Raw genomic sequence first — 23,745 nt, 5'->3', positions numbered from 1 at the left:
TTCTATTAACGGAAATATACTTCACCAACCTTAAAAAATATGTATATATATCTAGTTGCATTATATGAATGATTGTTTTTTTTAGTATAAATTCAACTGGAAAATACTTTAGCCCATATTGCCATTTTTGAGGGGGAAATATCCTTTTAGGTAAAAGAGTAAGTGCTCAGATTAAGGAGCCTATTGTATATTAAGTTAAAAAGTTTTGTATCTTTGGAAAACATTACTTATCTTGATAAAGGATGAATTAGGCCACCTCTCCAGATCTTTTTTGAACAGTCTGTGTGAAAAGAAAAGCTTATGGTTTTAATATTAAAAAGAGAAAAAATATTTAACTAAAAAATTTACCAGGAAGCCAGTACTCACATGAATACTTGTGGTCAAAAATTAATATTCGGACTTACACCGAATTAAAATCCAAGTTATGTTAAAATCATCTCCAGTTGCTACAGGTGCTGAATAAATTAAATCGGTGGACAATCCAGTTTCTTATAATTTTTAAAAATTTAAGTATAGTTGATTTATAGTGTGTTAATTTCTTCTGTACAGCAAAGTGACTCAGTTATGCATATACATTCTTTTTTATATTCTTTTCCATTATGGTTCATCACAGGATGTTGAATATAGTTCCCTGTGCTGTACAGTAGGACCTTGTTGTTTATCCATTCTGTATGTAATAGCTTACATCTGCTAACACCAGCCTCCCAGTCCACCCCCTCCCCAATCCCCGCCCCCTTGGCAACCACAAGTCTGTTCTCCATGTCTATGAGTCTGTTTCCATTTTGTAGGTAGGTTCATTTGTGTCTTGTTTCGTTTAGTGTTTTCAGGCTGTTTTAGGAATCCTGTGGACAGCTCTGTTACCCCAAAGTTGACAGCTGATGGAAACATGCTGAAAGCTGTGAATTTATCCTGCTAGGACAGAGCCACATCCCTGACTCCTGGGACAGTTTTTTATATTAAAGCCATTTGGATTTATAGTTGAAATTAATTCTTCTAAAGAAATAGGCTAGAGATAGCGGTACTTCTAAAGAAATAGGCTAGAGTTAGCGGTACTTTCCAAAGGGCCGAGAACAAATACTATCTTCTCCTTGGAGCGCCTTCTGAAGATCATGCCTACATCTGCTGTGTGAACCTTTGGGTCTGTAATGGGGAGTTGATAGCTTGACTGCTTCCTTTAGTTCGTTATTAGTGGTACTTGCTTTATCCTCTTATTTGACGTGGTGGTTCCACTAACTGGGTCCACAGATTTCTGAGTACTGTTTCCTTTGTTGGTGGGAGTAGGAGGCAGCCATCTTTTAAGAAACTGTTGAGTTTAAACAAAAAATTTATTTTTTATTGGAGTACAGTTGATTTACAATGTTGAGGTAGTTTCAGGTGACAGCAAAGTGATTCAGTTATACGTATACACATATCTATTCTTTTCCAGACTTTCTTCCCATGTAGGTTATTACAGAGTATTGAGCGGAATCCCCTGTGCTATGCATGCAGTAGGTCCTTGTTGGTTATCCGTTTTAGACATAGTGATGGGTGCATGGTAATCCCAACCTTCCAGTCTTTCCCTCCCCCCACACCTTTCCCCTCTGGTAACTGTAGGGCATTCTCTAAGTCTGTGAGTCTGTTTCTGTTCTGCAAATAAGTTCATTTGTATAATTTTTTTAGATTCCACATATAAGTGATACATGAAATTTGTCTTTCTCTGTCTGACATACTTCACTTAGTATGATAATTTCTAGGTCCATCAGTGTTGCTGTAAATGTCATTATTTCATTTTTTTAAATGGCTGAGTAATATTCCATTGTATATATGTGCCACATCTTCTTTATCCATTCATCTGTCAGTGGACGCTTAGGTTGCTTCCATGCATTGGCTATTGTAAATAGTGCTGCAATGAATATTGGGCTGCATGTACCTTTCTGAAGAATGAGTTCCTCCAGATATATGCCCAGGAGTGGGATTGCTGGATCATATGGTGGCTCTATTTTTAGTTTTTTAAGGAACCTCCATACCGTTCTCCATAGTGGTTGCACCAATTTACATTCCCACCAACAGTGCAAGAGGGTTCCCTTTTCGCCACACCCTCTCCAGCAGTTATTGTTTGTAGACTTTTTGATGATGGCCATTCTGACTGTTGTGAGGTGATACTTCATTGTGGTTTTGATGTCTCTAATAATTAATGATGTTGAGCATCTTTTCATGGCCATTGGTATGTCGTCTTTGGAGAAGTGTCTGTTTAGATCTTCCCATTTTTCGAATGGGTTGTTTGTTTTTTTGATATAGAGCTGCATGAGCTGTTTGTATATTTTGGAGACTAATCCCTTGTCTGTTGCAAATATTTTCTCCCATTTTGTGGGTTGTCTTTTCATTTTGTTTATGGTTTCCTTTGCTGTGCAAAAGCTTTGAAGTTTCATTAGGTCCCATTTGTTTGTTTTTATTTTCATTACTCTAGGAGGTGGATCCACAAAGATATTGCTGTGATTTATGTCAAAGGGTATTCTTCCTATGTTTTTCTCTAAGAGTTTTATAGTATCAGGTCTTACATTTAGGTCTTTAATCCATTTTGCGTTTATTTTAGTATATGGTGTTAAAAAATGTTCTAATTTCATTCTTTTACATGTAGCTGTCCAGTATTCCCAGCACCACTAATTGAAGAGACTATTTTCTTGATTGTATTGTCTTGCCTCCTTTGTCATAGAATAATTGACCATAAGTGCTTGGGTTTATTTCTGAGCTTTCTATCCTGTTCCTTTGATCTACAAGTCTGTCTTTGTGCCAGTAGCGTATAGCTTTGATGACTGTAGCTTTGTAGTATAGTCTGAAGTCAGGGTGACTGATTCTTCCAGATCCGTTTTCCTTTTTCAGGATTGCTTTGGCTATTTGGGGTCTTTTGTGTTTCCATATAAATTTTTAAATGTATTGTTCTGGTTCTGTGAAAAATGCCATTGGTAATTTGATAGGGATTGCATTGAATCTGTAGATTGCCTTTGGTAGTATAGTCATTTTGACAGTATTGATTATTCCAACCCAAGAGCATGGTATATCTTTCTGTTTGTGTCATCTTCAGTTTCTTTCATCAGTGTCTTATAGTTTTCAGAGTACAGGTCTTTTGCCTCCTTAGGTAGGTTTATCCCTAGATATTTTATTCGTTTTGTTGCAAGGGTAAGTGGGATTGTTTTGTTAATTTCTCTTTCTGATCTTTTGTTGTTAGTGTATAGTAATGCAAGGGATTTTCGCATATGAATTTTGTATCCTGCAACTTCACTGAATTCCTTGATGAGCTCTGGTAGTTTTCTGGTGGCATCTTTAGGATTCCCTATGTATAGTGTCATGTCATCTGCAAACAGTGACAGTTTTACTTCTTTTCCAATTTGGATTCCATTTATTTATTTGTTTATTTTGGATTCCATTTATTTATTTATTTATTCATTCATTCTTCTCTGATTGCTGTGGCCAGGACCTCCAAAACTATGTTGAATAAAAGTGGTGAGAGTGGACATCCTTGTCTTATTCCTGATCTTAGAGCAAATGCTTTCAGCTGTTCACCATTGAGAATGTGTTAGCTGTGGGTTTGTCATATGTGGCCTTTATTATGCTGAGGTAGGTTCCCTCTATGCCCACTTTCTGGAGAGTTTTTATCATAAATGGGTTATAAATTTTGTCAAAAGCTTTTCCTGCATCTATTGAGATGCTCATATGGTTTTTATTCTTCAGTTTGTTAATGTGGTGTATCACACTGATTGATTTGCGGATGTTGAAAAATCCTTGCATCCCTGGGATAAATCCCACTTGATCATGGTGTGTGATCCTTTTAATGTATTGTTGGATTTGGTTTGCTAGTATTTTGTTCAGGATTTTTTGCATGTATGTTCATTAGTGATAATTGGCCTGTAATTTTCTTTTTTTTGTGGTATCTTTGTCTGGTTTTAGTATCACGGTGACGGTGGCCTTGTAGAATGAACTTGGGAGTGTTCCTTCCTCTGCAGTTTTTTGGAAGAGTTTCAGAAGGATAAGTGTTAACTCTTATGGAAATGTTTGATAGAATTTGCCTGTGAAGCCATCTGGTCCTGGCCTTTTGTTTGTTGGAAGTTTTTAAATCACCGTTTCAATTTCAGTACTTGTGATTGGTCTGTTCATATTTTCTATTTCTTCCTGGTTCAGTCCTGGGAGATTGTACCTTTATAGAAATTTGCCCATTTCTTCTAGGTTGTCTGTTTTATTGGCATATAGTTGCTTGTAGTAGTCTCTTATGATCTTTTGTATGTAGTGTCCATTGTTAACTTCTCCTTTGTCATTTCTAATTTTATTGATTTGAGCCCTCTCCATCTTTTTCTTGATGAGTCTGGCTGAAGGTTTATCAGTTTTGTTTACCTTTTCAAAGAACCAGCTTTCAGTTTCATTGATCTTTCCTTTTGTTTTCTTCGTCTCTATTTCATTTATTTCTGCTCTGATCTTTATGGTTTCTTTCCTTCTATTAACTTTGGGTTTTCTTCTTTCTCTAGTTGCTTTAGGTGTGTGGTTGGGTTGTTTATTTGAGATTTTTCTTGTTTCCTGAGGTAAGATTGTCCCTCTTAGAACTGCTTTTGATGTGTCCCATAGGTGTTGGATCGTTGTGCTTTTGTTTTCATTTGTCTCTAGGTAGTTTTTGATTTTCTCTTTGATTTCTTCAGTGATCCATTAGGTTGTTTAGTAACATATTGTTTAGCCTCCATGTGTTTGTGTTTTCACAGTTTTTTTTCTTGTAATTTATTTCTAATCTCATAGTGTTGTGGTCAGAAAAGATGCTTGATATGATTTCAATTTTCTTAAATTTACTGAGGCTTGATTTACGGCCCAGCATGTGATTAATCCTGGAGATTGTTCCATGTGCCCGTGAGAAGAACGTGTGTTCTGCTGCTTTCGGATGGAATGCTCTGTACATAATCAATCAGGTCCACCTGGTTTCATGTGTCATTTAAGGCCTGTGTTTCCTTGTTGATTTTCTGTCTGGATGATCTGTCCGTTGATGAAAGTGGGGTGTTAAAGTCCCCCTACTATTATTGTGTTACTGTCGAGTTCTCCTTTTATGGCTGTTAGCATTTGCCTTATATATTGTGGTGCTGCAGTGTTGTGTAAATATATATTTACAGTTGTTATCTCTTCTTCTTGGATTGATCCCTTGATCATTATGTAGTGTCCTTCTTTGTCTCTTGTAACAGTCTTTATTTTAAAGTCTATTTTGTCTGATATGAGTATCACTACTCCAGCTTTCTTTTGATTTCCATTTGCATGGCATACCTTTTTCCATCCCCTCACTTTCAGTCTGTATGTGTCCCTAGTTCTGAAGTGGTTCTCTTGTAGACAGCATATACGTGGGTCTTGTTTTTATATTCATTCAGCCAGACTATGTCTTTTGGTTGGAGCTTTTAATCTACTTACATTTAAGGTAATTATCGATATGTATGTTCTTATTGCCATTTTGTTAATTGTTTTGGATTTGTTTTTGTATGTCTTTTTTCTTACCTTCTTCTTTTGTTCTTTTGTGATTTGATGACCATCTTTCATGTTGTGTTTGGATTGCTTTTTATTTTTTGTGTGTGTATCTATTGTAGATTTTTGGTTTGTGGTTCCCATGACGGTCATATATATACAAGATTGTTTTAAGTTGCTGGTCTCTTAATTTCCAGTGCATTTTCGGTATCCGGCATTTGTACTCTCCTCACGACTGCTGTTTTTTTTGTTTTTGTTTTTTTGGCGGTATGCGGGCCTCTCACTGTTGTGGCCTCTCCTGTTGCGGAGCACAGGCTCCGGACGCGCAGGCTCAGTGGCCATGGCTCACGGGCCCAGCCGCTCCGCGGCATGCAGGGTCCTCCCGGACCAGGGCACAAACCCGTGTCCCCTGCATCAGCAGGCAGACCCCCAACCACTGTGCCACCAGGGAAGCCCCCGATTGCTGGTTTTGATATATTTATGTGTGGATGATTTCCTACCTTTATGTTTGCTTTTACTGTTGAGCTTTCCGATTAGTAATTTTCTTGTTTCTAGTTGTCGCTTTTTCTGTTCTGTCTAGAGAAGTTCCTTTAGCATTTGTTGTAAAGCTGGTTTGGTGGTGCTGAATTCTCGTAGCTTTTCATTGTCAAATCTGAATGAGAGCCTTGCTGAGAAGAGTACTCTTGGTTGCAGGTTTTTCCCTTTCATCACTTTAAATATATTGTGCCTCTCCCTTCTGGCCTGCAGAGTTTCTCCTGAAAAATCAGTTGAAAACCTTATGGGGATTCCCTTGTATTTTATTTGTTAGTTTTCCCTTTTTACTTCTAATATTTTCTCTGCCTTTAATTTTTGGCAGTTTGATTAATATGTGTCTCGGTTTGTTCCTCCTTGGGTTTATCCTGTATGGGACTCTGCGCTTCCTGGACTTGGGTGACTGTTTTCTTTCCCATGTTAGGGAAAGTTTCAGGTATTATCTCTTCAAATATTTTCTCAGGTCCTTTCTTTCTCTCTTCTCCTTCTGCGGCCCCTATAATGTGAATGTTGGTGTTTTTAATGTTGTCCCAGAGGTCTCTGAAACATTCTTTTTTCTGTTCCACGGCGGTGCTTTACACCATTCTGTCTTCCAGCTCACTTATCCGTTCTTCTTCCTCATTGTTCAACTCTGTTGTTTAAATCTCTTGGCTCTTTCTTAAACCTTTCTTGTATCTTCTTGGTCTGTGCCACCATTCTTTTTCCGAGATCTTGTATCATCTTTACTGTCACTACTATGAATTCTTTTCCTGTCTCCACTTCACTTAGTCGTTCTTCTGGTGTTTTATCTCCTTCCTTTGTCTGGAACGTATTTGCCTGCTGTCTCATTTTGTGTAACTCTGTGTTTGCAGTCCCACAGGCTGCCCACTGGTGGGTGGAGCTGGGTTGTAGCTGGATTGTTGTTCCTCTTGGTGTGTGCCACCTTGTGGGTGCAGCCGGTCTAAGAGGCTTGTGCAGGCTTCCTGGTGGGAGGGACTGGTGTCTGCCCACTGGTGGGTGGAGCTGGGTTGTCCCTCTGGTGGGTAGGGCATGTCAAGTGTTGTGTTTAGAGGTGGCTGTGGACTCAGGAAGACTTGAAACAGTCTGTCTGCAGATAGGTGGGGCTGTATTCCCACCCTGTTTGTTTTTTGGCCTGAGGAACTCCTGTACTATATCCTAAGGGCTGTTGGGTGGGGTCAGGTCTTGGCTTCAAAATGGTGGCCTCCAGGACAGCTCATGCCAATGAGTGCTCCCCAGTACCTCTGCCACCAGTGTCCTTGTCCCCACAGTCAGCCACAGGTGCCCCCTCCCTTCCCAGGAGACCCTCCAAGACCAGCAGGTAGGTCTGGCCCAGGCTCCTATGAAGTCACCTCTTTTTCCCTTGGGTCCTGGTGTGCGTGAGACCTTGTGCGTGCCCTCCAAGAGTGGCGTTTCTGTTTCCCTCAGTCCTGTGGAGTTCCTGTGATCAAGCCCCACTGGCCTTCAAAGCCAAATACTCTGGCCTCTCCTCCTCTTGATGCAGACCCCCAGACTGGGGAGCCTGACATGGGGTTCAGAACTCTCACTCCTGTGGGAGAACCTCTGTGATATAATTATTTTCCATTTTCTGTGTCACCCACCCAGCGGATATGGGATTTTGGGATTTGATTGTATCATGAACGTGCCCCTCCTGCTGTCTCGCTGTGGCTTCTTCTTTGTCTTTGGAAGTAGTATATCTTTACTGGTAGGTTCTGGCCCTTTTTTGTTGATGGTTTTTCAGCAGTTAGTTGTGTTTTTGATGTTTTCATGAGAGAAGGTGAGCTCTGCTCTTACTACTTCTCCATCTTGTTACGAAACCAAAAAACTCTTGATTTTTAAACTCACCATTCAGGTAGGCCGTTATGATTTCTTTCTCTGCCTATGTGAGAAAAAGTGTGCTTCCACAGCAAAGAAATGTGGCATTTAGACACTGTTTATTATTTATATTCTTTTAAAACTTAGGGCCAACTCTTTTAACAGTACATTTGTACAGTCAGTGAATTTGTGCCCTTTGGTTTCTGGAATGCCAGCTGAGTTGAGCCATTAGTAGACTCAGGTAGATTAGTTTACTAACAGATTGCTCATCCTATGAGGTGTTACATTTCGCATTATTATGTGGAGATATATGGTACAGAAATAGTTTTAAAGGGAACATGTCAGCCCATACCTGAACAATAACTGGCTCAAATTATTCTGTCACGTTACTTTAAATTAAATACTGTACAGATGGACACTCTTGTGCTGGTAGGCGTGGTCAGAGGGAGATAGCGCAAGGGGAGCCAGAACTTGAAGCACTGGTGGGAACTGGGTTAGGAAGGCAGGCGTATAAGTGTTCGTTTCAGTATTTTGCAGAGGACTGCAGCCCTGCAGGATAGAGTCACTTGAGCGATGATTCGAGGCATTCAGTAGTGGGTCTAGATGTTGGCGCTGGGGGCAAGGTGTTGATCAAGGTAAGTGCCCCAGTTGTCTCAACAAAGGACTGACTTTTGAACGTGAGGCAGTGACATTTCGTAAGTTTCTTTTGCGTATTTTCTGCTCAGGGGCAAGAACTATTTAACTGAGAAGTGGTTTGATTTGATCCTGACTGGAGCAAGGACGAGGCTTAACTCTGATGAAAGGTGCCGATTTGAAGATACCAAGTGTTGCACAGATGAGTGAGGGTAAAAGGCGTGGGAAGAAGAAAGGAGTTAACATTGGTAGCCAGACCCACTGCAGTGACGGTCCACAAATGCCTGCAGAAATTATTTCACTCTTGAGGGTCAGCATAAACTTACTCTGCTCTGGCATAATAAGAAATACATAAATACTTTGATCTATGTCCCAGGTTGCTGGCATACCGCTTCCAAAGCCCTTGGAATCTCAGGAGTGGTAAGAGTGCTTCTGTACCCCCGCCCGGCAGCTTCAGGACGGGGCTGTTGGCCGGAGTAGCCAAGCACGTGATCAGAGGGTGGAGAGATCCCCGTGATCTGGGGAGGAGAGAGGGCCTGGAGACTGAGCTAGCCAGTCTGATTTAATCAGTCATGCCCATGTGATGAAGCCTCCCTAAAAGCCACTGAACGAGGGGCTTGGACAGCTTCCAGGTTGGTGAACACATCTAGGTGCTGGGAGGGTGGTGTATCCATGCCCCCCTCACGCCTTGCCCGACGCATCCCTTCTGTTGGGCTGTTTCCCCAGTTGTATCCTTCATAGTAAACTGGTGACTGCAAGTGAAGTCATCAGTTTTTGATTTTGTTGTTGTTTTTTTTTTTTTACAGAAAAGAAAGTCAAACTTATTTAATGAAAAACTAGAAATAATAAAAATTAGCAAATACACACACACAAAATATACACACACAGCAGCACTGTGTATTGACTCACGTAGGGGAAAAGCAGTGGTCTAAGACCTCTCAACATGGCTTGTCAGTTAAAGAAAAAAATACCCAAACACACACACGCATGCGCGCACAAAAAGCCAACAGAAAACAAGAACCCAGTATTTTTCAGCAGTACACTCAATCTACAGCCAACACAAATTCAGAATTATTTTACAATGCTTCCTTCCTTAATACAAAAGATGCCCGTCTTGGGTGTGTGTATATATATATATATTTTTTTTTTTTTCAGTGGTTTACTGTTGACTTATTTTTAAATATATTAGTGTTACTACATGCGACTGTTTCCTGTATTTAAGAGCCTTTCCTTTTATTTACCTTCATGTGCCCAAAGCTTCCGGTTGGTAGGCAGACAGGTAAATTGTTTTCCTGAGTTCTGTGAGTTATCCTGGTGAATTGTCGAAGCTGAGGAGGGAGTCTAGGAGCCTCCAGATTCATAGCCAGTCAGTCACAAGGCCAGGTCGCAGCCTGGGAGGTGCAGCTGGCACCTGGAGCGGGGTCAGTCTTGTTGGACTGAACCTGTGGATTCTGACGATGACCCCAGACAGTCTGTCAGAAGTTAAGTGAATTGTAGGACGCCCACTTGGTGTCCAGAGAGGTGGAGAGTTGGTGGGTGAGAGAGAAGCCCACATGTGTGGTGTCAGAAGTGTTGTGAGTAAAATTAGCCCATCTGCATCACGTAGGGTACACACGTCTGTGTAGGTGCTGCTTTGCCACGGTCAGTTCATAAACTCCGAACTTACCTACGTGCTGTGTCTGCGGGCCCCGTTCTTCTTTCCGTGCCCCTGTAATCCCTGAGCAGCACGTTGACTTTCCCGTCTTCTCGCGCGCTCTCGTGTGATCTGTGCAGCTGGCCACGCTTGGCTTTTCTCTAACAGTGTGCTTGTGTACCTCCTGTCCCCTTGGACAGCCTCTCTGACTGCAAGGTTTGTCTCAGTGGATCCCCGTCCACCAGGCCATCCTGGGCCCTGGCCCTTCCTGCTCCGATCAGGTCCACTGCCACTCACAGCTGGGGACAGAGGTGGCAGAGGTCATCCTGTGGATGGTGTCAGTACTGGGCAGTTACTCTCTAACGAGATGAGAGGGAAGCAGTGTGGCACGTTTGTCACGGCTTATCACCAACATGATTCTTAACATATGTTTTTATTTTTCATACAAGTACCAAGCATAGTGCCTGGCAAACTGAAGGGATCACAAAATGTTTGTTGAATTGAAAGGCTCATAACAGCGGTCATAAATCTGTTACCAGAAAGATGAGAATGCATCAGTGAATAAAGACTCAGATGGTCTTCACTTTTTAGTCCGTGCAGATCTCTAAAGGAATGCAGTGGTGCTCAAGTGAAAATTTTATGTGACTTTATCCTTTTTAGTGCTCCCAGTGGCCTACTCTACTGCGGGTAAAAATCCAGAAACACTTCACAGGAACACTTTTAAGTATTTTGGTGTTGAGTAAAAAAGGTTTTAAAAAGGCAGAACATCTTATATTTGACTTGTTACTTGCGTATATTCTTAGAAATGGAGATTGTGCAGATTGTCTAATTTATACTGAGTAATGTTAGATTTCCTGTTTTTCAGAGGTGTAGGCGTAAGAATGACAGACCCAGTGTATCTGAGCCCCTCATTTGACAACGTACTGCCTAGCTACTTATTTTTACAAGTAAGTATTTGTAAAAGCAAAATACTTAGTGACACTGAAATATACTTCAGCGAATTATTTGAAATCTAAGGGTTTGTTTTTTTCGCTTCTATTAACTTTTTTTTTTTGCAGTGTATTTATGTTTTCTGATCTACCTTTGGTTAAGTAGTAAGGAAAAGCTTAGTAAGCACTTTGTCTTTTTCTCAAGTGATGAACTACCTTTTCTCCCTTCATTTGCCCAGCGGTGCTTATCGTAGGAAAATAAGCACAGTACATAGGGTGAGAAGGCGTGCGCAGGGCGCTGCCGCAACTCCGGCTCACCCTTAGGAAAGGAAAGGCTCCGCCGTGTGAGACGGCGGGGTCTGTGTCATTTCTTTCGGGCACCAGTTCTGAGCTTTAGTTTGAGAGCTTCTTCCTGAATGTGCTTTCCTTCCTCTTTCCTACCCTCAAGTTTAATAAATATGGTTGTACTTTTCTTATTATAAAATGTCTGTAACTGCTGTTAAAAAAACCCAAAACTACTTAGTTTAGCTTATTGTAATGATTGCTTTCCATTTCCACTATTAACCCCTAAATAAAGCATGCATTTGCTATACATGTAACTCTTCCATGTGTAAGTCTGAGTGAGATTCACATGGTTTACTACTAGCAGATTTTGGTCAGATGGTTATCAATTGCTGTGATATAACAAGTAATTTGTTTTCCATTGTCCAGTTTATGATGTACTTTCATGTACATTAGCTCATATGATTTGTTACAGTCTGCTTGTTAGGTGGCGTTTTTATTATTTTATTATTATTACCAACGTAACATGAAGATACTGAAGGCCGAATCTGGTCAGGTTCTTGAATAAGGTCGCACAATGGGTAGGTAGTAGCATCTGTACCCAAACTTAAGCGTAGATGACATTTGCTTTCTACTCTGCTTAGTGTGTAACCAAAAGTCATTTTACAAACCCAGAGATTAATTCTGGGGTGAACAAATAGAAAAACAGATTTACGTTTGTCATCTGATTCTACATTAGTGATGATGTAAACCGTTAGGATGCATAATCTAATATAAAGTCATACACGGTTACGTAGAATCTTCTTCAGTAGTTTCTGCCAGCCTTTTTTATTACTTTCTATTTTTTATTTAATTTTTATTTAAAAAAATTTTTTTAGAGAAACAGTTCCCAAGAGTGCTCTTTTTTTTTTTTTTTTTTTTTTTTTTATTTATTATTTATCTTTGGCTGTGTCGGGTCTTCCTCGCTGCATGCGGGCTTTCTCTAGTTGCAGCGAGCGGAGGGCTACTGTTCGTTGCGGTGCCCGGGCTTCTCACTGCGGTGGCTTCTCTTGTTGAGGAGCACGGGCTCTAGAGCACAGGCTCCTTAGTTGTGGTGCACGGGCTTAGCTGCTCTGTGGCATGTGGGATTTTCCCGGACCAGGGCTCGAACCTGTGTCCCCTACATTGACAGGCGGATTCTTAACCACTGCGCCACTAGGGCAGTCCTGCCAGCCTTTTAAAAAGTGTGGTGTTGTGCTGGGCTCTTTGAATATATCATCACAAGCCTGCACTGGCTGTAACTGAAGAACACTGATACCAGTTCTTGAATGATGTTCAGCAACCTCTTGTGAAGATGAGGTAGTTCATAGGGTGATTGGCTGAATACCTTGTAAGCCCCAGAGTTAGGCAACTAATACTTTGTCCATTCTGTGCGATTATTGAAGGTACTTTACAGAGAGGTAGAATTATATACTTGGGAAAATCCCTGGTGAAATTTGTGGGGTTTTTTTTTTTTTTTTTGATGCCTCTTGCCTTGCCTTTCTTTGTAAACCATTATCCCCAAATCTGTACTGTTACTTGTTTGCAACAGCTAATGTGGGAGCTTCACATTGTGGGTTCCTTGTTGAGGAGAGAAGGTTGTAAAGGGCTGGTGATAATTGATTATTTCTCATGTAGCATTGAAGTTACACAAGGATGTACTTTATAAAGTTAATTGGAGTGTCGCACACAATCATTAAAATTACGAATGTGCAGTATTATTTGGTTTTTCAAAACCACAAAGGAAACTTTTGATTTGTCTGACCACAATCCACAGAACTGCAGAAATGCCTTTGACGTCTTTCACGATTGAAATGATTGACAGTGAAAGGTTTAATACTTAAATATTTACAACAGCTGTTTTCAGTTATATTCTAGTTGCATTCTAGGTTATCTGGAATCAAAAATGGTGCTCCAAAGTTGATCTTTTCATTGCCTGGTTTCTTGGAAATAATTGATTTAAAAGCCAGATGAGGTTAGATAATCTGAGAGCTTTAATACGTGCTGCTGCCTGGACTCTACCACATGAATGGGCTTTAGTTGGTCTGGCTGGGGTGGGGCCTGGGTCAGGATGGTGAAAAGCTCTCCCAGGTGGTTCTGGTTTGCAGCTAAGGTTGAGAATGGCTGTAGCGGTAGCAAGGGTGCACAGCTAGCTGCACGTTAGAAGCACCTGGGGAGATCTTAAAAACACTGATGTCTGGCCCTATTGCCAGAAATTCTGATTTAACTATTCTAGATGACTGCACATTAAAAACAACAAAAGACAGAACGCACCAGGTGATTTTGTCGTGCAGCCAGGATTGAGAAATACTGTAGAGAAAGGTAGTAGATGAAATCGTTTTAGGGAAACTTGGTCATCATTTAAATATTTAATGAGGCCTCTTCACTGGGACTATTTCATGCTTTCAACTGATTGCATACCAGAAGGTTCTTAACGTATTACGTTGGATTGGAAATTTCTGTCATCTTTGGCCATTACATTAAGGTTATCTTTGTTTGGGGTGAAGCATCACTATCATCTCTAGATGGAGAATCACTGAACCTTCAGTGGCCACATACGTGTTCTAGTGTCTTTATATTAGAGTTCAGTTTTTAATGTGTCGTGTCTTTACGTCCTCTGATTCTGAAACTTAAAATGATCTCGAGTCACTGATAACAAATTAATTCTTTTTTCCTTATAGAATTTGCCATCTGCTGTAGTAAGTCATGTTCTGGATCCTCAGCCCGGAGAGAAGATTCTAGATTTGTGTGCGGCCCCCGGAGGCAAAACAACACACATTGCAGCGCTTATGCATGATCAGGTGAGGCCGTCTTCGCGCAGAGCTGCTCTTGATACACTGCGCGTCTCAGTGATGGAGGTGGGAGTATGTGTGACCTACGGAACATGGTGCAGACATTCATAATCTGGTCGATTTCGATTCAACCAAAGAGAAGGCCGCTCAGTGATGTTATTCATCACATATTAAGTTCAGTAGACCATTGTCATTTGTGAAGACTATCTCAAGACCTTCTTGAATCCCAGATTTGCCTAATACATTTATGGAATAGAATTTTTCCCTCAAATGATTAAGTCTAAATGAAACACTTAAGAGATCTTTTCATGTTCTTAATTACAGGACTTGACACTTTTTAAACTATTCAAATAAATTCTACCACTGAAAGTTAACTTGGCAGCCCGTTATTAAAGTGTCCAAATATATATTGTTGATACATATGCAAATATAAAGATGATAATAAATATATTGGCTTGGCCAAAATGTTCGGGTTTCTCCATAAGATGTTTTTGGCCAACAGAATACATGCACACATACTGAACGTCTATATGTGTCTGTGTTCTTCTTGCCTTGGGGTTCATAAAAAGCATGATTTGACTTAATTAGTAAAGCCTGCTTCATTGTCACAAAAGAGAAGTCTGTCCTTGGATAACTTTAGCTCAAATGTTACTGCTTTTCCTATGTATGCATATTTGCCGATGTGTTTTCTTGCATCGTGCGCTAGTTTTATCTGTGTTCAGAGCTGTGTGGCCTTGTAACCACTCTGTGCTTCAACTGAGATTCTTCAGCTTGAGGAGGATATGGCCAGTTGATGCTATCTTTCCCATTTGTTTCAAATTCTGTAAAACCAAATGGTTCCTAAAATGTTTGCACATGCTAGTAGCTTCACCTACAGTATCTTTCTTGATCTAGAGTCAGATTTTAATTGATGGACTGATTAAAAAAATATTGATTTATTCTTACTGTGTGCCAAGTACTGGCGTACAGCAGTAAACCATAGTGACCACAGTTTCCTTCTTCATGGAGCTTACATTCCAGTAAAAGGACACAGATGAGAAACAAATGAGTGAGTAAAAGATAAGGCATATATAGCTGTGGGAGGGGTATGGGATTGGGAATACTGGGGAAGGGAGAGTGAGTTTGCAGTTTGAAGTGGGTGGCGAGGGAGAAGCCCACTGGGAAGGTGGCATTTAAGGAAGACTTACAGGTGGGAAGAATGTACCAGCGAGAGAAGACGTAAGTGCGAACGCTCAGGCTGGATGCTGCCCGACTTGCTGGGGAAACCGGGGTCAGGGTCGAGGACCGTGGTAGTTTTGTGGCGTAGACTAAGTGAGGAGCAGGGTGGGGGTGGGGGAAGAGATCAGAGAGCGGGGGGCCGGGGCATGGGCTGAGCAGCTTCGCAGGCTCTTCCGGGACTTCACGTCCGCTCCAGTGATGGGACGTCCTTGGAAGTTTGGGGCAGAAGAGCGACATAAGCTTGCGTGCTCCTTACCTTGGCTGCGGCGTTGCAGACAGGCTGCAAGAGGGCAGCGGCGGAAGCAGAGAGACTGCTTAGGAGACAGCAGTTCAGGGGCGTCATGGAGGTGGTAAGAAGTTGGTCGGATTCTGGGTGTGTTTCGAAGCTGGGGCTGTTAGGAGCTGTTGGTGGATTGGACGTGGGTTGTGAAAATGAGAGGCCAGTGCAGTGTGACTCCTTAGGTGTTTGGCCAGAGGACCTGGAAGGATGGAGCAGTCGGGTCGGGAGGGGCACATTTTGCAGGGAGAGATCAGCCATTTAGTTTGGGTTATACTGCAATGCGGTCCCATTAGACAGCCAGGAGGTGGCGTGGAGCAGGCAATGGGGTAGTTGAGTCCAGGGTGCAGGAGAGAGGTCGGGACTGGAAATGGAGGTCTGGAAGTCGTCAACACGTGGATAAAACATGCGAGGCCGTGAGGCTGTTGCGGGCGGGAGAAGTAGGGGAGGCTGGAAGGCGAGCCTTGGGGCTGCGGTGCGCCGACGCTCGGGGCTCGGGGAACCAGGAGGAACGGCCACCGATGCGGCAGGACCACAGAGGCCCATGATGCCCTGGGCGCCGCGTCAGGAAGGGGTCGAAAGGGGATGGAGCGAGCAGCTGGGTGAAACGTCCCGGCGGGACCAGTGAGGTGAGGCCCGAGAACCCCCTCCCCGTGGACTCAGCACCTCGTGCGTGATGGCGGTGAGTGGAAACGCCTGCTTGGATGGAAAATGAGAGGAAGCGAAGAAAGTGAATCAGGACAACTCCTTTGCGGGGGCAGGGCACGTTTGTACCGGAGGGCAGAGAAATGGGGCAGCGCTTGGAGGGTGGACTCAGGGAGTCCTTTTTTTAAGATGAGGGAAGTAGCAGTGCATGCTGATGGAGAAGAGCGATTAGAAGGGGAAATTGGTTACCCCCCAGGGAACGGGAAAATGGCTGGAACAGGATCTTGGGGTAGGTGAAATGGGACAGGATTTGATGCACAGCGGCTTTAGATGGTGGCGTGAGACGGTTTATCCGTGGAAGTAGGAGGTAAGGCCGAGGATATGGGCGGAGGTGTTGGTGGACTGGTAAACGTGGTGGGAGACTGGGAGTTGGCTTCTGTTGTTCCAGTTTTCCATGAAAAGGAAGCAGGGTCTTCAGAGGGGAATGGGGATGGGGAGGGGGAAGGGCAAGGCAGGGCGTCGGGTTTGAGAAGACAGGAAGTGTCGATCTAGGATAAGGAGTGAGAATGGCCTATGGATGCGTCATGAGAATTCAGTTGTGTCCCAGGGCCCCATGAGTACAGCAGTCATGGATTTAGAGTGAGATGTGCTCTTTGGCTGCGTGGGGGGCATAGACAGGAAGTTGGTGAAGGCCTGGGTTTAATCACAGCTGAGCTTTTGTCCCTTGGATATGCGAGAAACAGACGCACGTGAGTTGAGGATGTATATAAGGGAGTGTATGTAACGTGCCGTAGAATCTCAGCCGGGTGAAGAGCAGAGCAAGGACACAAGAATAGTGAGGGCCGTGTATCCGTTGTCACTTTTCTAATTTAGCTCAGATTTATACAGCAGTAAAAATGCTTATGTGCCTAGGAAACTCAGCGGTTTTCTTCCTAGTACTAATTTATAGATAAGAAACAATTACCTACTGAGGGTAAGACTTTCTGGCATGGAAACCTCCATGAGGCTGATTTAGCAAAAGCTTTTCTGCTCCAGCTAATTTGCCTGATAAAAGATACAGTATTTCCCACTCTCGCAAGTGCCAGATGTTGGACTTTTATCTGGTGATACATTTTCTGGTCTATATTTGATGATGCTTAGGACTGTCAAGGGATTTACAAGCAATCTTGCACAGAAAATAGTTGGAAATTGTACTGTGTCAAGGATGAAATTGTAACTTTTCCCTTTCATTAGTGCAGATAACTTTAATTGTCCGAAGACTTCTGATGAAAATTGTCATTTCTTACACATTCATATTTGACACTATTAGAATTTCTGAAACATTCACAATGTCACAAATGGGGATAAAAATATATAAATATAAAATTTTATATTTTCAGTAAATACGCTGAAGGCTTAAACCTGTCATCTCTGCACTATAAATGTGTGTGTAAAATCCATACACTGTCTGTATGCTCTTCGCATATACATAGACACTTGGCAGTAGCACTAATATAACCTCAATGAGCAGCCTTCAATCTAAGAAAGATCTCCAATAGAAAAAGGTATTTGTCGTTTAAATATCGTGGAATTGATATCCGTGGTTCATTAGAGGAGATACACTTGCCTATTGACTTACACTGCTCTTTGTCGAAAAAGAATTTAAGGTGGTAAACAGTAAAAAAAAAAAAACAACTCTAGGGAAAAAATGCATTAAATACCACCAGTGTGTAAAATGAACACAAAACAGAAGGGTTCATTTTATGGAATTGTGGTATTTAATGCAAATCATTTTTCAGTTTTCCTGAAAGCTCAAATGTAAAGATTATATGCTTTGAGGAAGTGATAATTATCCCCCTCGCTTACGGTATGATATTTATTGTGTTTGCTTAAAAGTATATTCACTCAGAGGTATTTTCTGCTCTCCAGTAAGAAGTCTTTCCAAAGAGGGGCTGGATATTAGAGGTGTGTGCGTTCTCTGCTGGTTTTATAACGCTGTGTGAAAACAACCACACAGCCTCGGTGGCACTGCATCACCTCTGGAGTCTAGGATTCAGTCGATGGCCGCCAGCCTGACTGTGGCACCTGGTCCCTGTGGGTTGGCCGGAGTTTCTCATGGCCTTGGATGGGCTCACTCACTTGGGTTAGGCTCAGGTTGGCTCAGCTGAGGCCACTGGAATGTCTTGCCTCTGGTCCCTGCATCTCTTGCCCTCCTGTGGGACTAGGGCACTAGCACAGCAGAGCGCAGTAGCTGAGGGTCAGCAGTGGCAGAGGACAAAGCAGAGCAAGGCCAGCGTTCCGCATCTCTCCTTGCATCACTCCTACTGTCATCCCATCAGCCAGTGCAAACCAGGTGGCCGAGCCCGACTCGGACCAGCCGGGTGTTGCAAGGTCAACGGCAGAGGGTGGGGATACATGGAGACTTGAAGAATTGGGGCCATTTAGGCAATCTCGCAGCGGGCCAGCACCCAGGAACCTGAACAGAAATATTTGAGCCAGAATTGAATCCCAGATTTTGTTAATACTTTCAGTTTGTCATTGTTGTTGATTTTTGTTTGTTTGTTTGTTTGTAGTTAAGCGGAATTTTGTATAAGTGAGGCTTCCAGTCTTGTACTTTTGTAAGAGCAGCCTTCGGCCAGTGCAGTTTCTCCTTCACTGTAGTTACAGTGGAACCTTATTCTGGTGGTTTTTGCCTACTTTTCCAGTTCAGCTCACTTGAAATGGGTTCCCTGTCCGTCGAGGTATTAACTGGAACTATGCCGGCCACTAAACCTGGTGTCACATTCAAGAACATAATCAGCAAATCTTCAGTATTGTAGTCTGTGCAGTCAATGCGTACGTCACAACAAGGAGGAACAAAAGCAAAAAAAGTACACTGAAACGTTTACATCACCATCTCTGCAGAACATTTCATAGTATGTTTTAAAATACCATGTGACTATCACAACTCATTCACAAAACTGTAGCCTCTTTATTGACTTTGACTTAATCGAAGTGTTCCCATGTAAAATTATTTTTGAACTACTACCAGTGCAGAACATTTGCTGTGATATACAGGCTTCTATTTTTGTCTTTAGTTGTCAGAATTCACATGAATTTTGTTAGATGTATGTATCTCAGAAAGTATTGGGATGAGGATTGATTTTACAAGTAACATTCATCTGTATCTCAGAGGACCAGAAGGCAAATGTCTCAGAATGTTAGTTGATGCTCTTCCAGAGGTGAGCAAAGCACATCAAATTGGCGATTTTTAAATATTTATCTCAAATGGGTATTTTAAAGTTTCTTTAGAAGATTGCAAACACTGCTTTTGCTTTTGAATTTTGCGGATTAAAAGTAGATGGGCATTATAAGAAAATTATCTGTCAAGATTGTGTTCTTTAAAAGGTAAGACTTAAGTATTGGATGTAAATTTGATATTCATTTGGATGATGACTTCAGCTTTAAAACTGGGGATAGGAGGAAAGTGGGGAAGACTATAATTGTTGTCTCTTTTTCTCATTATTAATAACTTTCATGACTGCTTTGGATTTTCACTTTTTTATGTGTTTGTTTTGTTTTTTTAGGGAGAAGTGATAGCACTGGATAAAATATCCAACAAAGTAGAAAAAATAAAGCAGAATGCATTATTGTTAGGGCTAAATTCCATCAGGGCATTTTGCTTCGATGGAACAAAGGCCCTTAAACTTGATATGGTTAAGGACACAGATGGTGAGTTAAATTTTATCTTTTCAAGGCTTTTATAATTGGCATTTACAAACAGATTGTCAGATTTTGCTACCTATGTTCTAGCCCCTAAATATCCATAGGGCCTTGGCATGGATCTAAGGTATTTTGCCATAATAGATGTCTTTTTGCTTTTCATCTTATCTTTGAATATCAAGTTTTTAATACAGAATCAAACCTCCAAGACTTGGTCAAACTCTTTGTTCTTAACCTATTTGTTTTATTTTATTTTATTTTTTTATTGAAGTATAGTTGATTTACAGTGTTCTGTTAATTTCTGCTGTACAACAAAGTGATTCAATTATACATGTATGTACATTTTTAAAAAATATTCTTTTCCATTATGGTTTACCACAGGATACTGAATATAGTTCTTTGTGCTATACAGTAGGATCATGTTGTTTATCCATTCTATGTAAAAACTTACATCTACTAACTCCAATTTCCCACTCCATCCCTCCCCCAGCCCCTCCCCTTTGGCAACCACAAGTCTGTTCTCCATGTCCGTGAGTCTGTTTTGTAGATAGGTTCACTTGTGTCATATTTTAGATTCCACATTTAAGTGATATTATATGGTATTTGCTTTCCGACTTATTTCACTTAGTATGATAATCTCTAGTTGCATCCATGTTGCTGCAAACGGCATTGTTTCATTCTTTTTCTATGGCTGAATAGTGTTCCATTGTATATATGTACCACATCTTCTTTATCCATTTCTCTGTCAGTGGACATTTAGGTTGTTTCCATGTGTTGGCTATTGTGAATAGTGCTGCTAGGAACATAGGGGTGCATGTATCTCTTTGGATTAGAGTTTTCTCTGGATATATGCCCAGGGGTGGGATTGCTGGATCATATGGTGGCTCTATTTTTAGGTTTCTGAGGAATCTCCATACTGTTCTCCACAGTGGCTGTACCAATTTACATTTCTGCCAACTGTGTAGGAGGGTTCCTTTTTCTCCATATCCTCTCCAGCATTTGTTATTTGTAGAGGTTTTAATGATGGCCATTCTGACTGGTGTGAGGTGGTATCTCATTGTAGTTTTGATTTGCATTTCTCTAATAGTTTAGCAGTGTTGAACATCTTTTCATATGCCTACTGTTCATTTGTATTTCCTCTTTGAAGAAATGTCTATTTAGGTCTTCTGCCCATTTTTTGATTGGGTTGTTTGTTTTCTTTTTGTTGTTGAGTTGTTTGAGCTGTTTGTATATTTTTGAAATTAAACCCTTGTTGGTTGCATCATTTGCAAACATTTTCTCCCATTCTGTAGGTTGTCTTTTCGTTTTGTTGATTGATTGTTTCCTTTGCTGTGCAAAAGCTTGTAAGTTTGATTAAGTCCCATTTGTTTATTTTTGTTTTTATTTCTGTCACCTTGGGAGACTGACCAAAGAAAACATTGGTATGACTTACGTCAGAGAATGTTTTGCCTATGATCTTTTCTAGGAGTTTTATGGTGTCATGTCTTATGTTTAAGTCTTTAAGCCATTTTGAGTTTATTTTTTGAGTATGATGTGAGGGAGTGTTCTAACTTCACTGATTTACATGTGGCTGTCTAACTTTCCCAGCACCACTTGCTGAAGAGACTGTCTTTTTCCCATTGTATATTCTTGCCTCATGTGTCAAAGCTGTGTGATTGACCGTAGTTGTGTGGGTTTATTTCTGGGCTCTCTGTTCTGTTACATTGATCCATATGTCTGTTTTTTGTGCCAATACCATGCTGTTTTGATTACTGTAGCTTTGTAGTATTGTCTGAAGTCTGGGAGGGTTATGCCTTCTGCTTTGTTCTTTTACCTTCAGGATTGCTTTGGCAATTCTGGGTCTTTGCTGGTTCCATATGAGTTTTAGGATTATTTGTTCTAGTTCTGTGAAAAATGTCATGAGTAATTTGATAGGGATCGCATTAAATCTGTAGATTGGGTAGTATGGCCATTTTTTTTTTTTTTTTTTTTTTTTGCGGTATGCGGGCCTCTCACTGTTGTGGCCTCTCCCGTTGCGGAGCACAGGCTCCGGACGTGCAGGCTCAGCGGCCATGGCTCACGGGCCCAGCCGCTCCGCGGCATGTGGGATCTTCCCAGACCGGGTCACAAACCCGTGTCCCCTGCATCGGCAGGCGGACTCTCAACCAGTGCGCCACCAGGGAAGCCCAGTACGGCCATTGTAACAATATTAAATCTCATCCAAGAGAGCATGGGATATCTTTCCATTTCTTTGAATCATCTTCAGTTTCCTTTTTTAATGTTTTATAGTTCTCAGTGTATAAGTCTTTCACCTCCTTGGTCAGGTTTATTTAGTATTTTATTTTTGGGAGTGTGATTTTGAAAGATACTGGTTTTTTGTTTGTTTTTACATTCCCTTTCTGCTATTTCATTATTAGTGTAAAGAAATACAACTGATTTCTGTGTGTTAATCTTTTATCCTGCTAACTTCCTGAATTTGTTTATCAGTTCTAGTAGTTTTTGTGTGGAGTTTTTAGGGTTTTCTGTGTATAGAATCACGTCATTTGCATATAATGACAGTTTTATCTCTTCCGTTCTAATTTGGATACCTTTTATTTCTTTTTCTTGTCTGATTGCTGTGGCTAAGACTTCCAATACTATGTTGAACAGAAGTGGTGAGAGTGGGCATCCTTGTCTTGTTCCAGATTTTAGTGGGAAGGCTGTCAGCTTTTCACTGTTGAGTATTATATTAGCTGTGGGTTTGTCATAAATAGCTTTTATTATGTTGAGATGTGTTCTCTCTGTACCCACTTTGGTAAGAGTTTTTATCATGAATGCATATTGAATTTTGTTAGATGCTTTTTCTGCATGTATTGAAATGATCATGTGGTTTTTGTTTTTTCTGTTGTTGATGTAGTGTATCACATTGATTTGCATATGTTGGACCATCCTTGTGAACTTGGGATGAATCCCACTTGGTCGTGGTGTATGATCTTTTTTATGTGTTGTTGGATTCAGTTTGGTAATATTTTGTTGAGAATTTTTGCATCTATATTCATCAAAGATATTGGCCTGTAATTTTCTTTTTTAGTGGTTTTCATATCAGGGTGATGGTGGCTTCATAGAATGTCTTTGGGGGTGTTCCCTCCTCTGCAATTTTTTGGAAGAGTTGGAGAAGGATCGGTAAGAGTTCTTCTTTGTATGTTTGGTAGAATTCACCTATGAAGCCATCTGGTCCCGGACTTTTGTGTGTAGGCAGTTTTAAAATTACAGATTCTATTGATATTTCACTTCTAGTGATCAGTCTGTTCAAATTATCTATTTCTTTTTTTTTTTTTTTTTTTTTTTTGCGCTACGCGGGCCTCTCACTGCTGTGGCCTCTCCCATTGCGGAGCACAGGCTCCGGACGCGCAGGCTCAGCGGCCATGGCTCACGGGCCCAGCCGCTCCGCGGCATGTGGGATCTTCCCGGACCGGGGCACGAACCCGTGTCCCCTGCATCGGCAGGCGGACTCTCAACCACTGCGCCACCAGGGAAGCCCCAAATTATCTATTTCTTGATTCAGTTTTGGTGGACTTAATGTTTCTAGAAAGTTGTCCATTTCTTCTAGGTTGTTGAATTTGTTGGCATATAATTGTTCATAGTATTCCCTTTTTTTTTTGTATTTCTATAGTGTTGGTTGTTATGTCTCCTTTTTCATTTCTTATTTAGTTTATTTGGGTTCTCTCTCCTTTCTTCTTGGTGAGCCTGGCCAGAGGTTTGTCAATCTTGTTTATTGCCCTTTCAAAGAACCAGCTCTTGGTTTTATTGATTTTTTTTTTTCTATTGTTTTTAATCTCTATTTTATTTATTTTTCCTCTGATCTTTATTTAT

At 41.2% G+C, this 23,745-nt stretch overlaps 1 protein-coding gene across 3 annotated transcripts in view; it reads left to right on the top strand.

Moving 5' to 3' along the window:
• Positions 1 to 23,745, top strand: part of NSUN6 (NOP2/Sun RNA methyltransferase 6) — a 73,522-nt gene that overhangs the window by 20,981 nt on the left and 28,796 nt on the right. For all 3 annotated transcript variants that reach the window (XM_065872464.1, XM_065872463.1, XM_065872462.1), the window contains 3 exons: positions 10,938 to 11,019; positions 13,983 to 14,102; positions 19,779 to 19,923. In XM_065872464.1, the coding sequence (XP_065728536.1) occupies positions 10,938 to 11,019; positions 13,983 to 14,102; positions 19,779 to 19,923 (347 nt within the window). The remainder of the gene's footprint in view (positions 1 to 10,937; positions 11,020 to 13,982; positions 14,103 to 19,778; positions 19,924 to 23,745) is intronic.

Source organism: Phocoena phocoena, chromosome 2 (genome assembly GCF_963924675.1).
Source record: "Phocoena phocoena chromosome 2, mPhoPho1.1, whole genome shotgun sequence".
Taxonomy (NCBI): Eukaryota; Metazoa; Chordata; class Mammalia; order Artiodactyla; family Phocoenidae; genus Phocoena; species Phocoena phocoena.
Note: the sequence above shows the minus strand (reverse complement) of the source record. Positions and strands in the feature narration are given on the sequence as shown.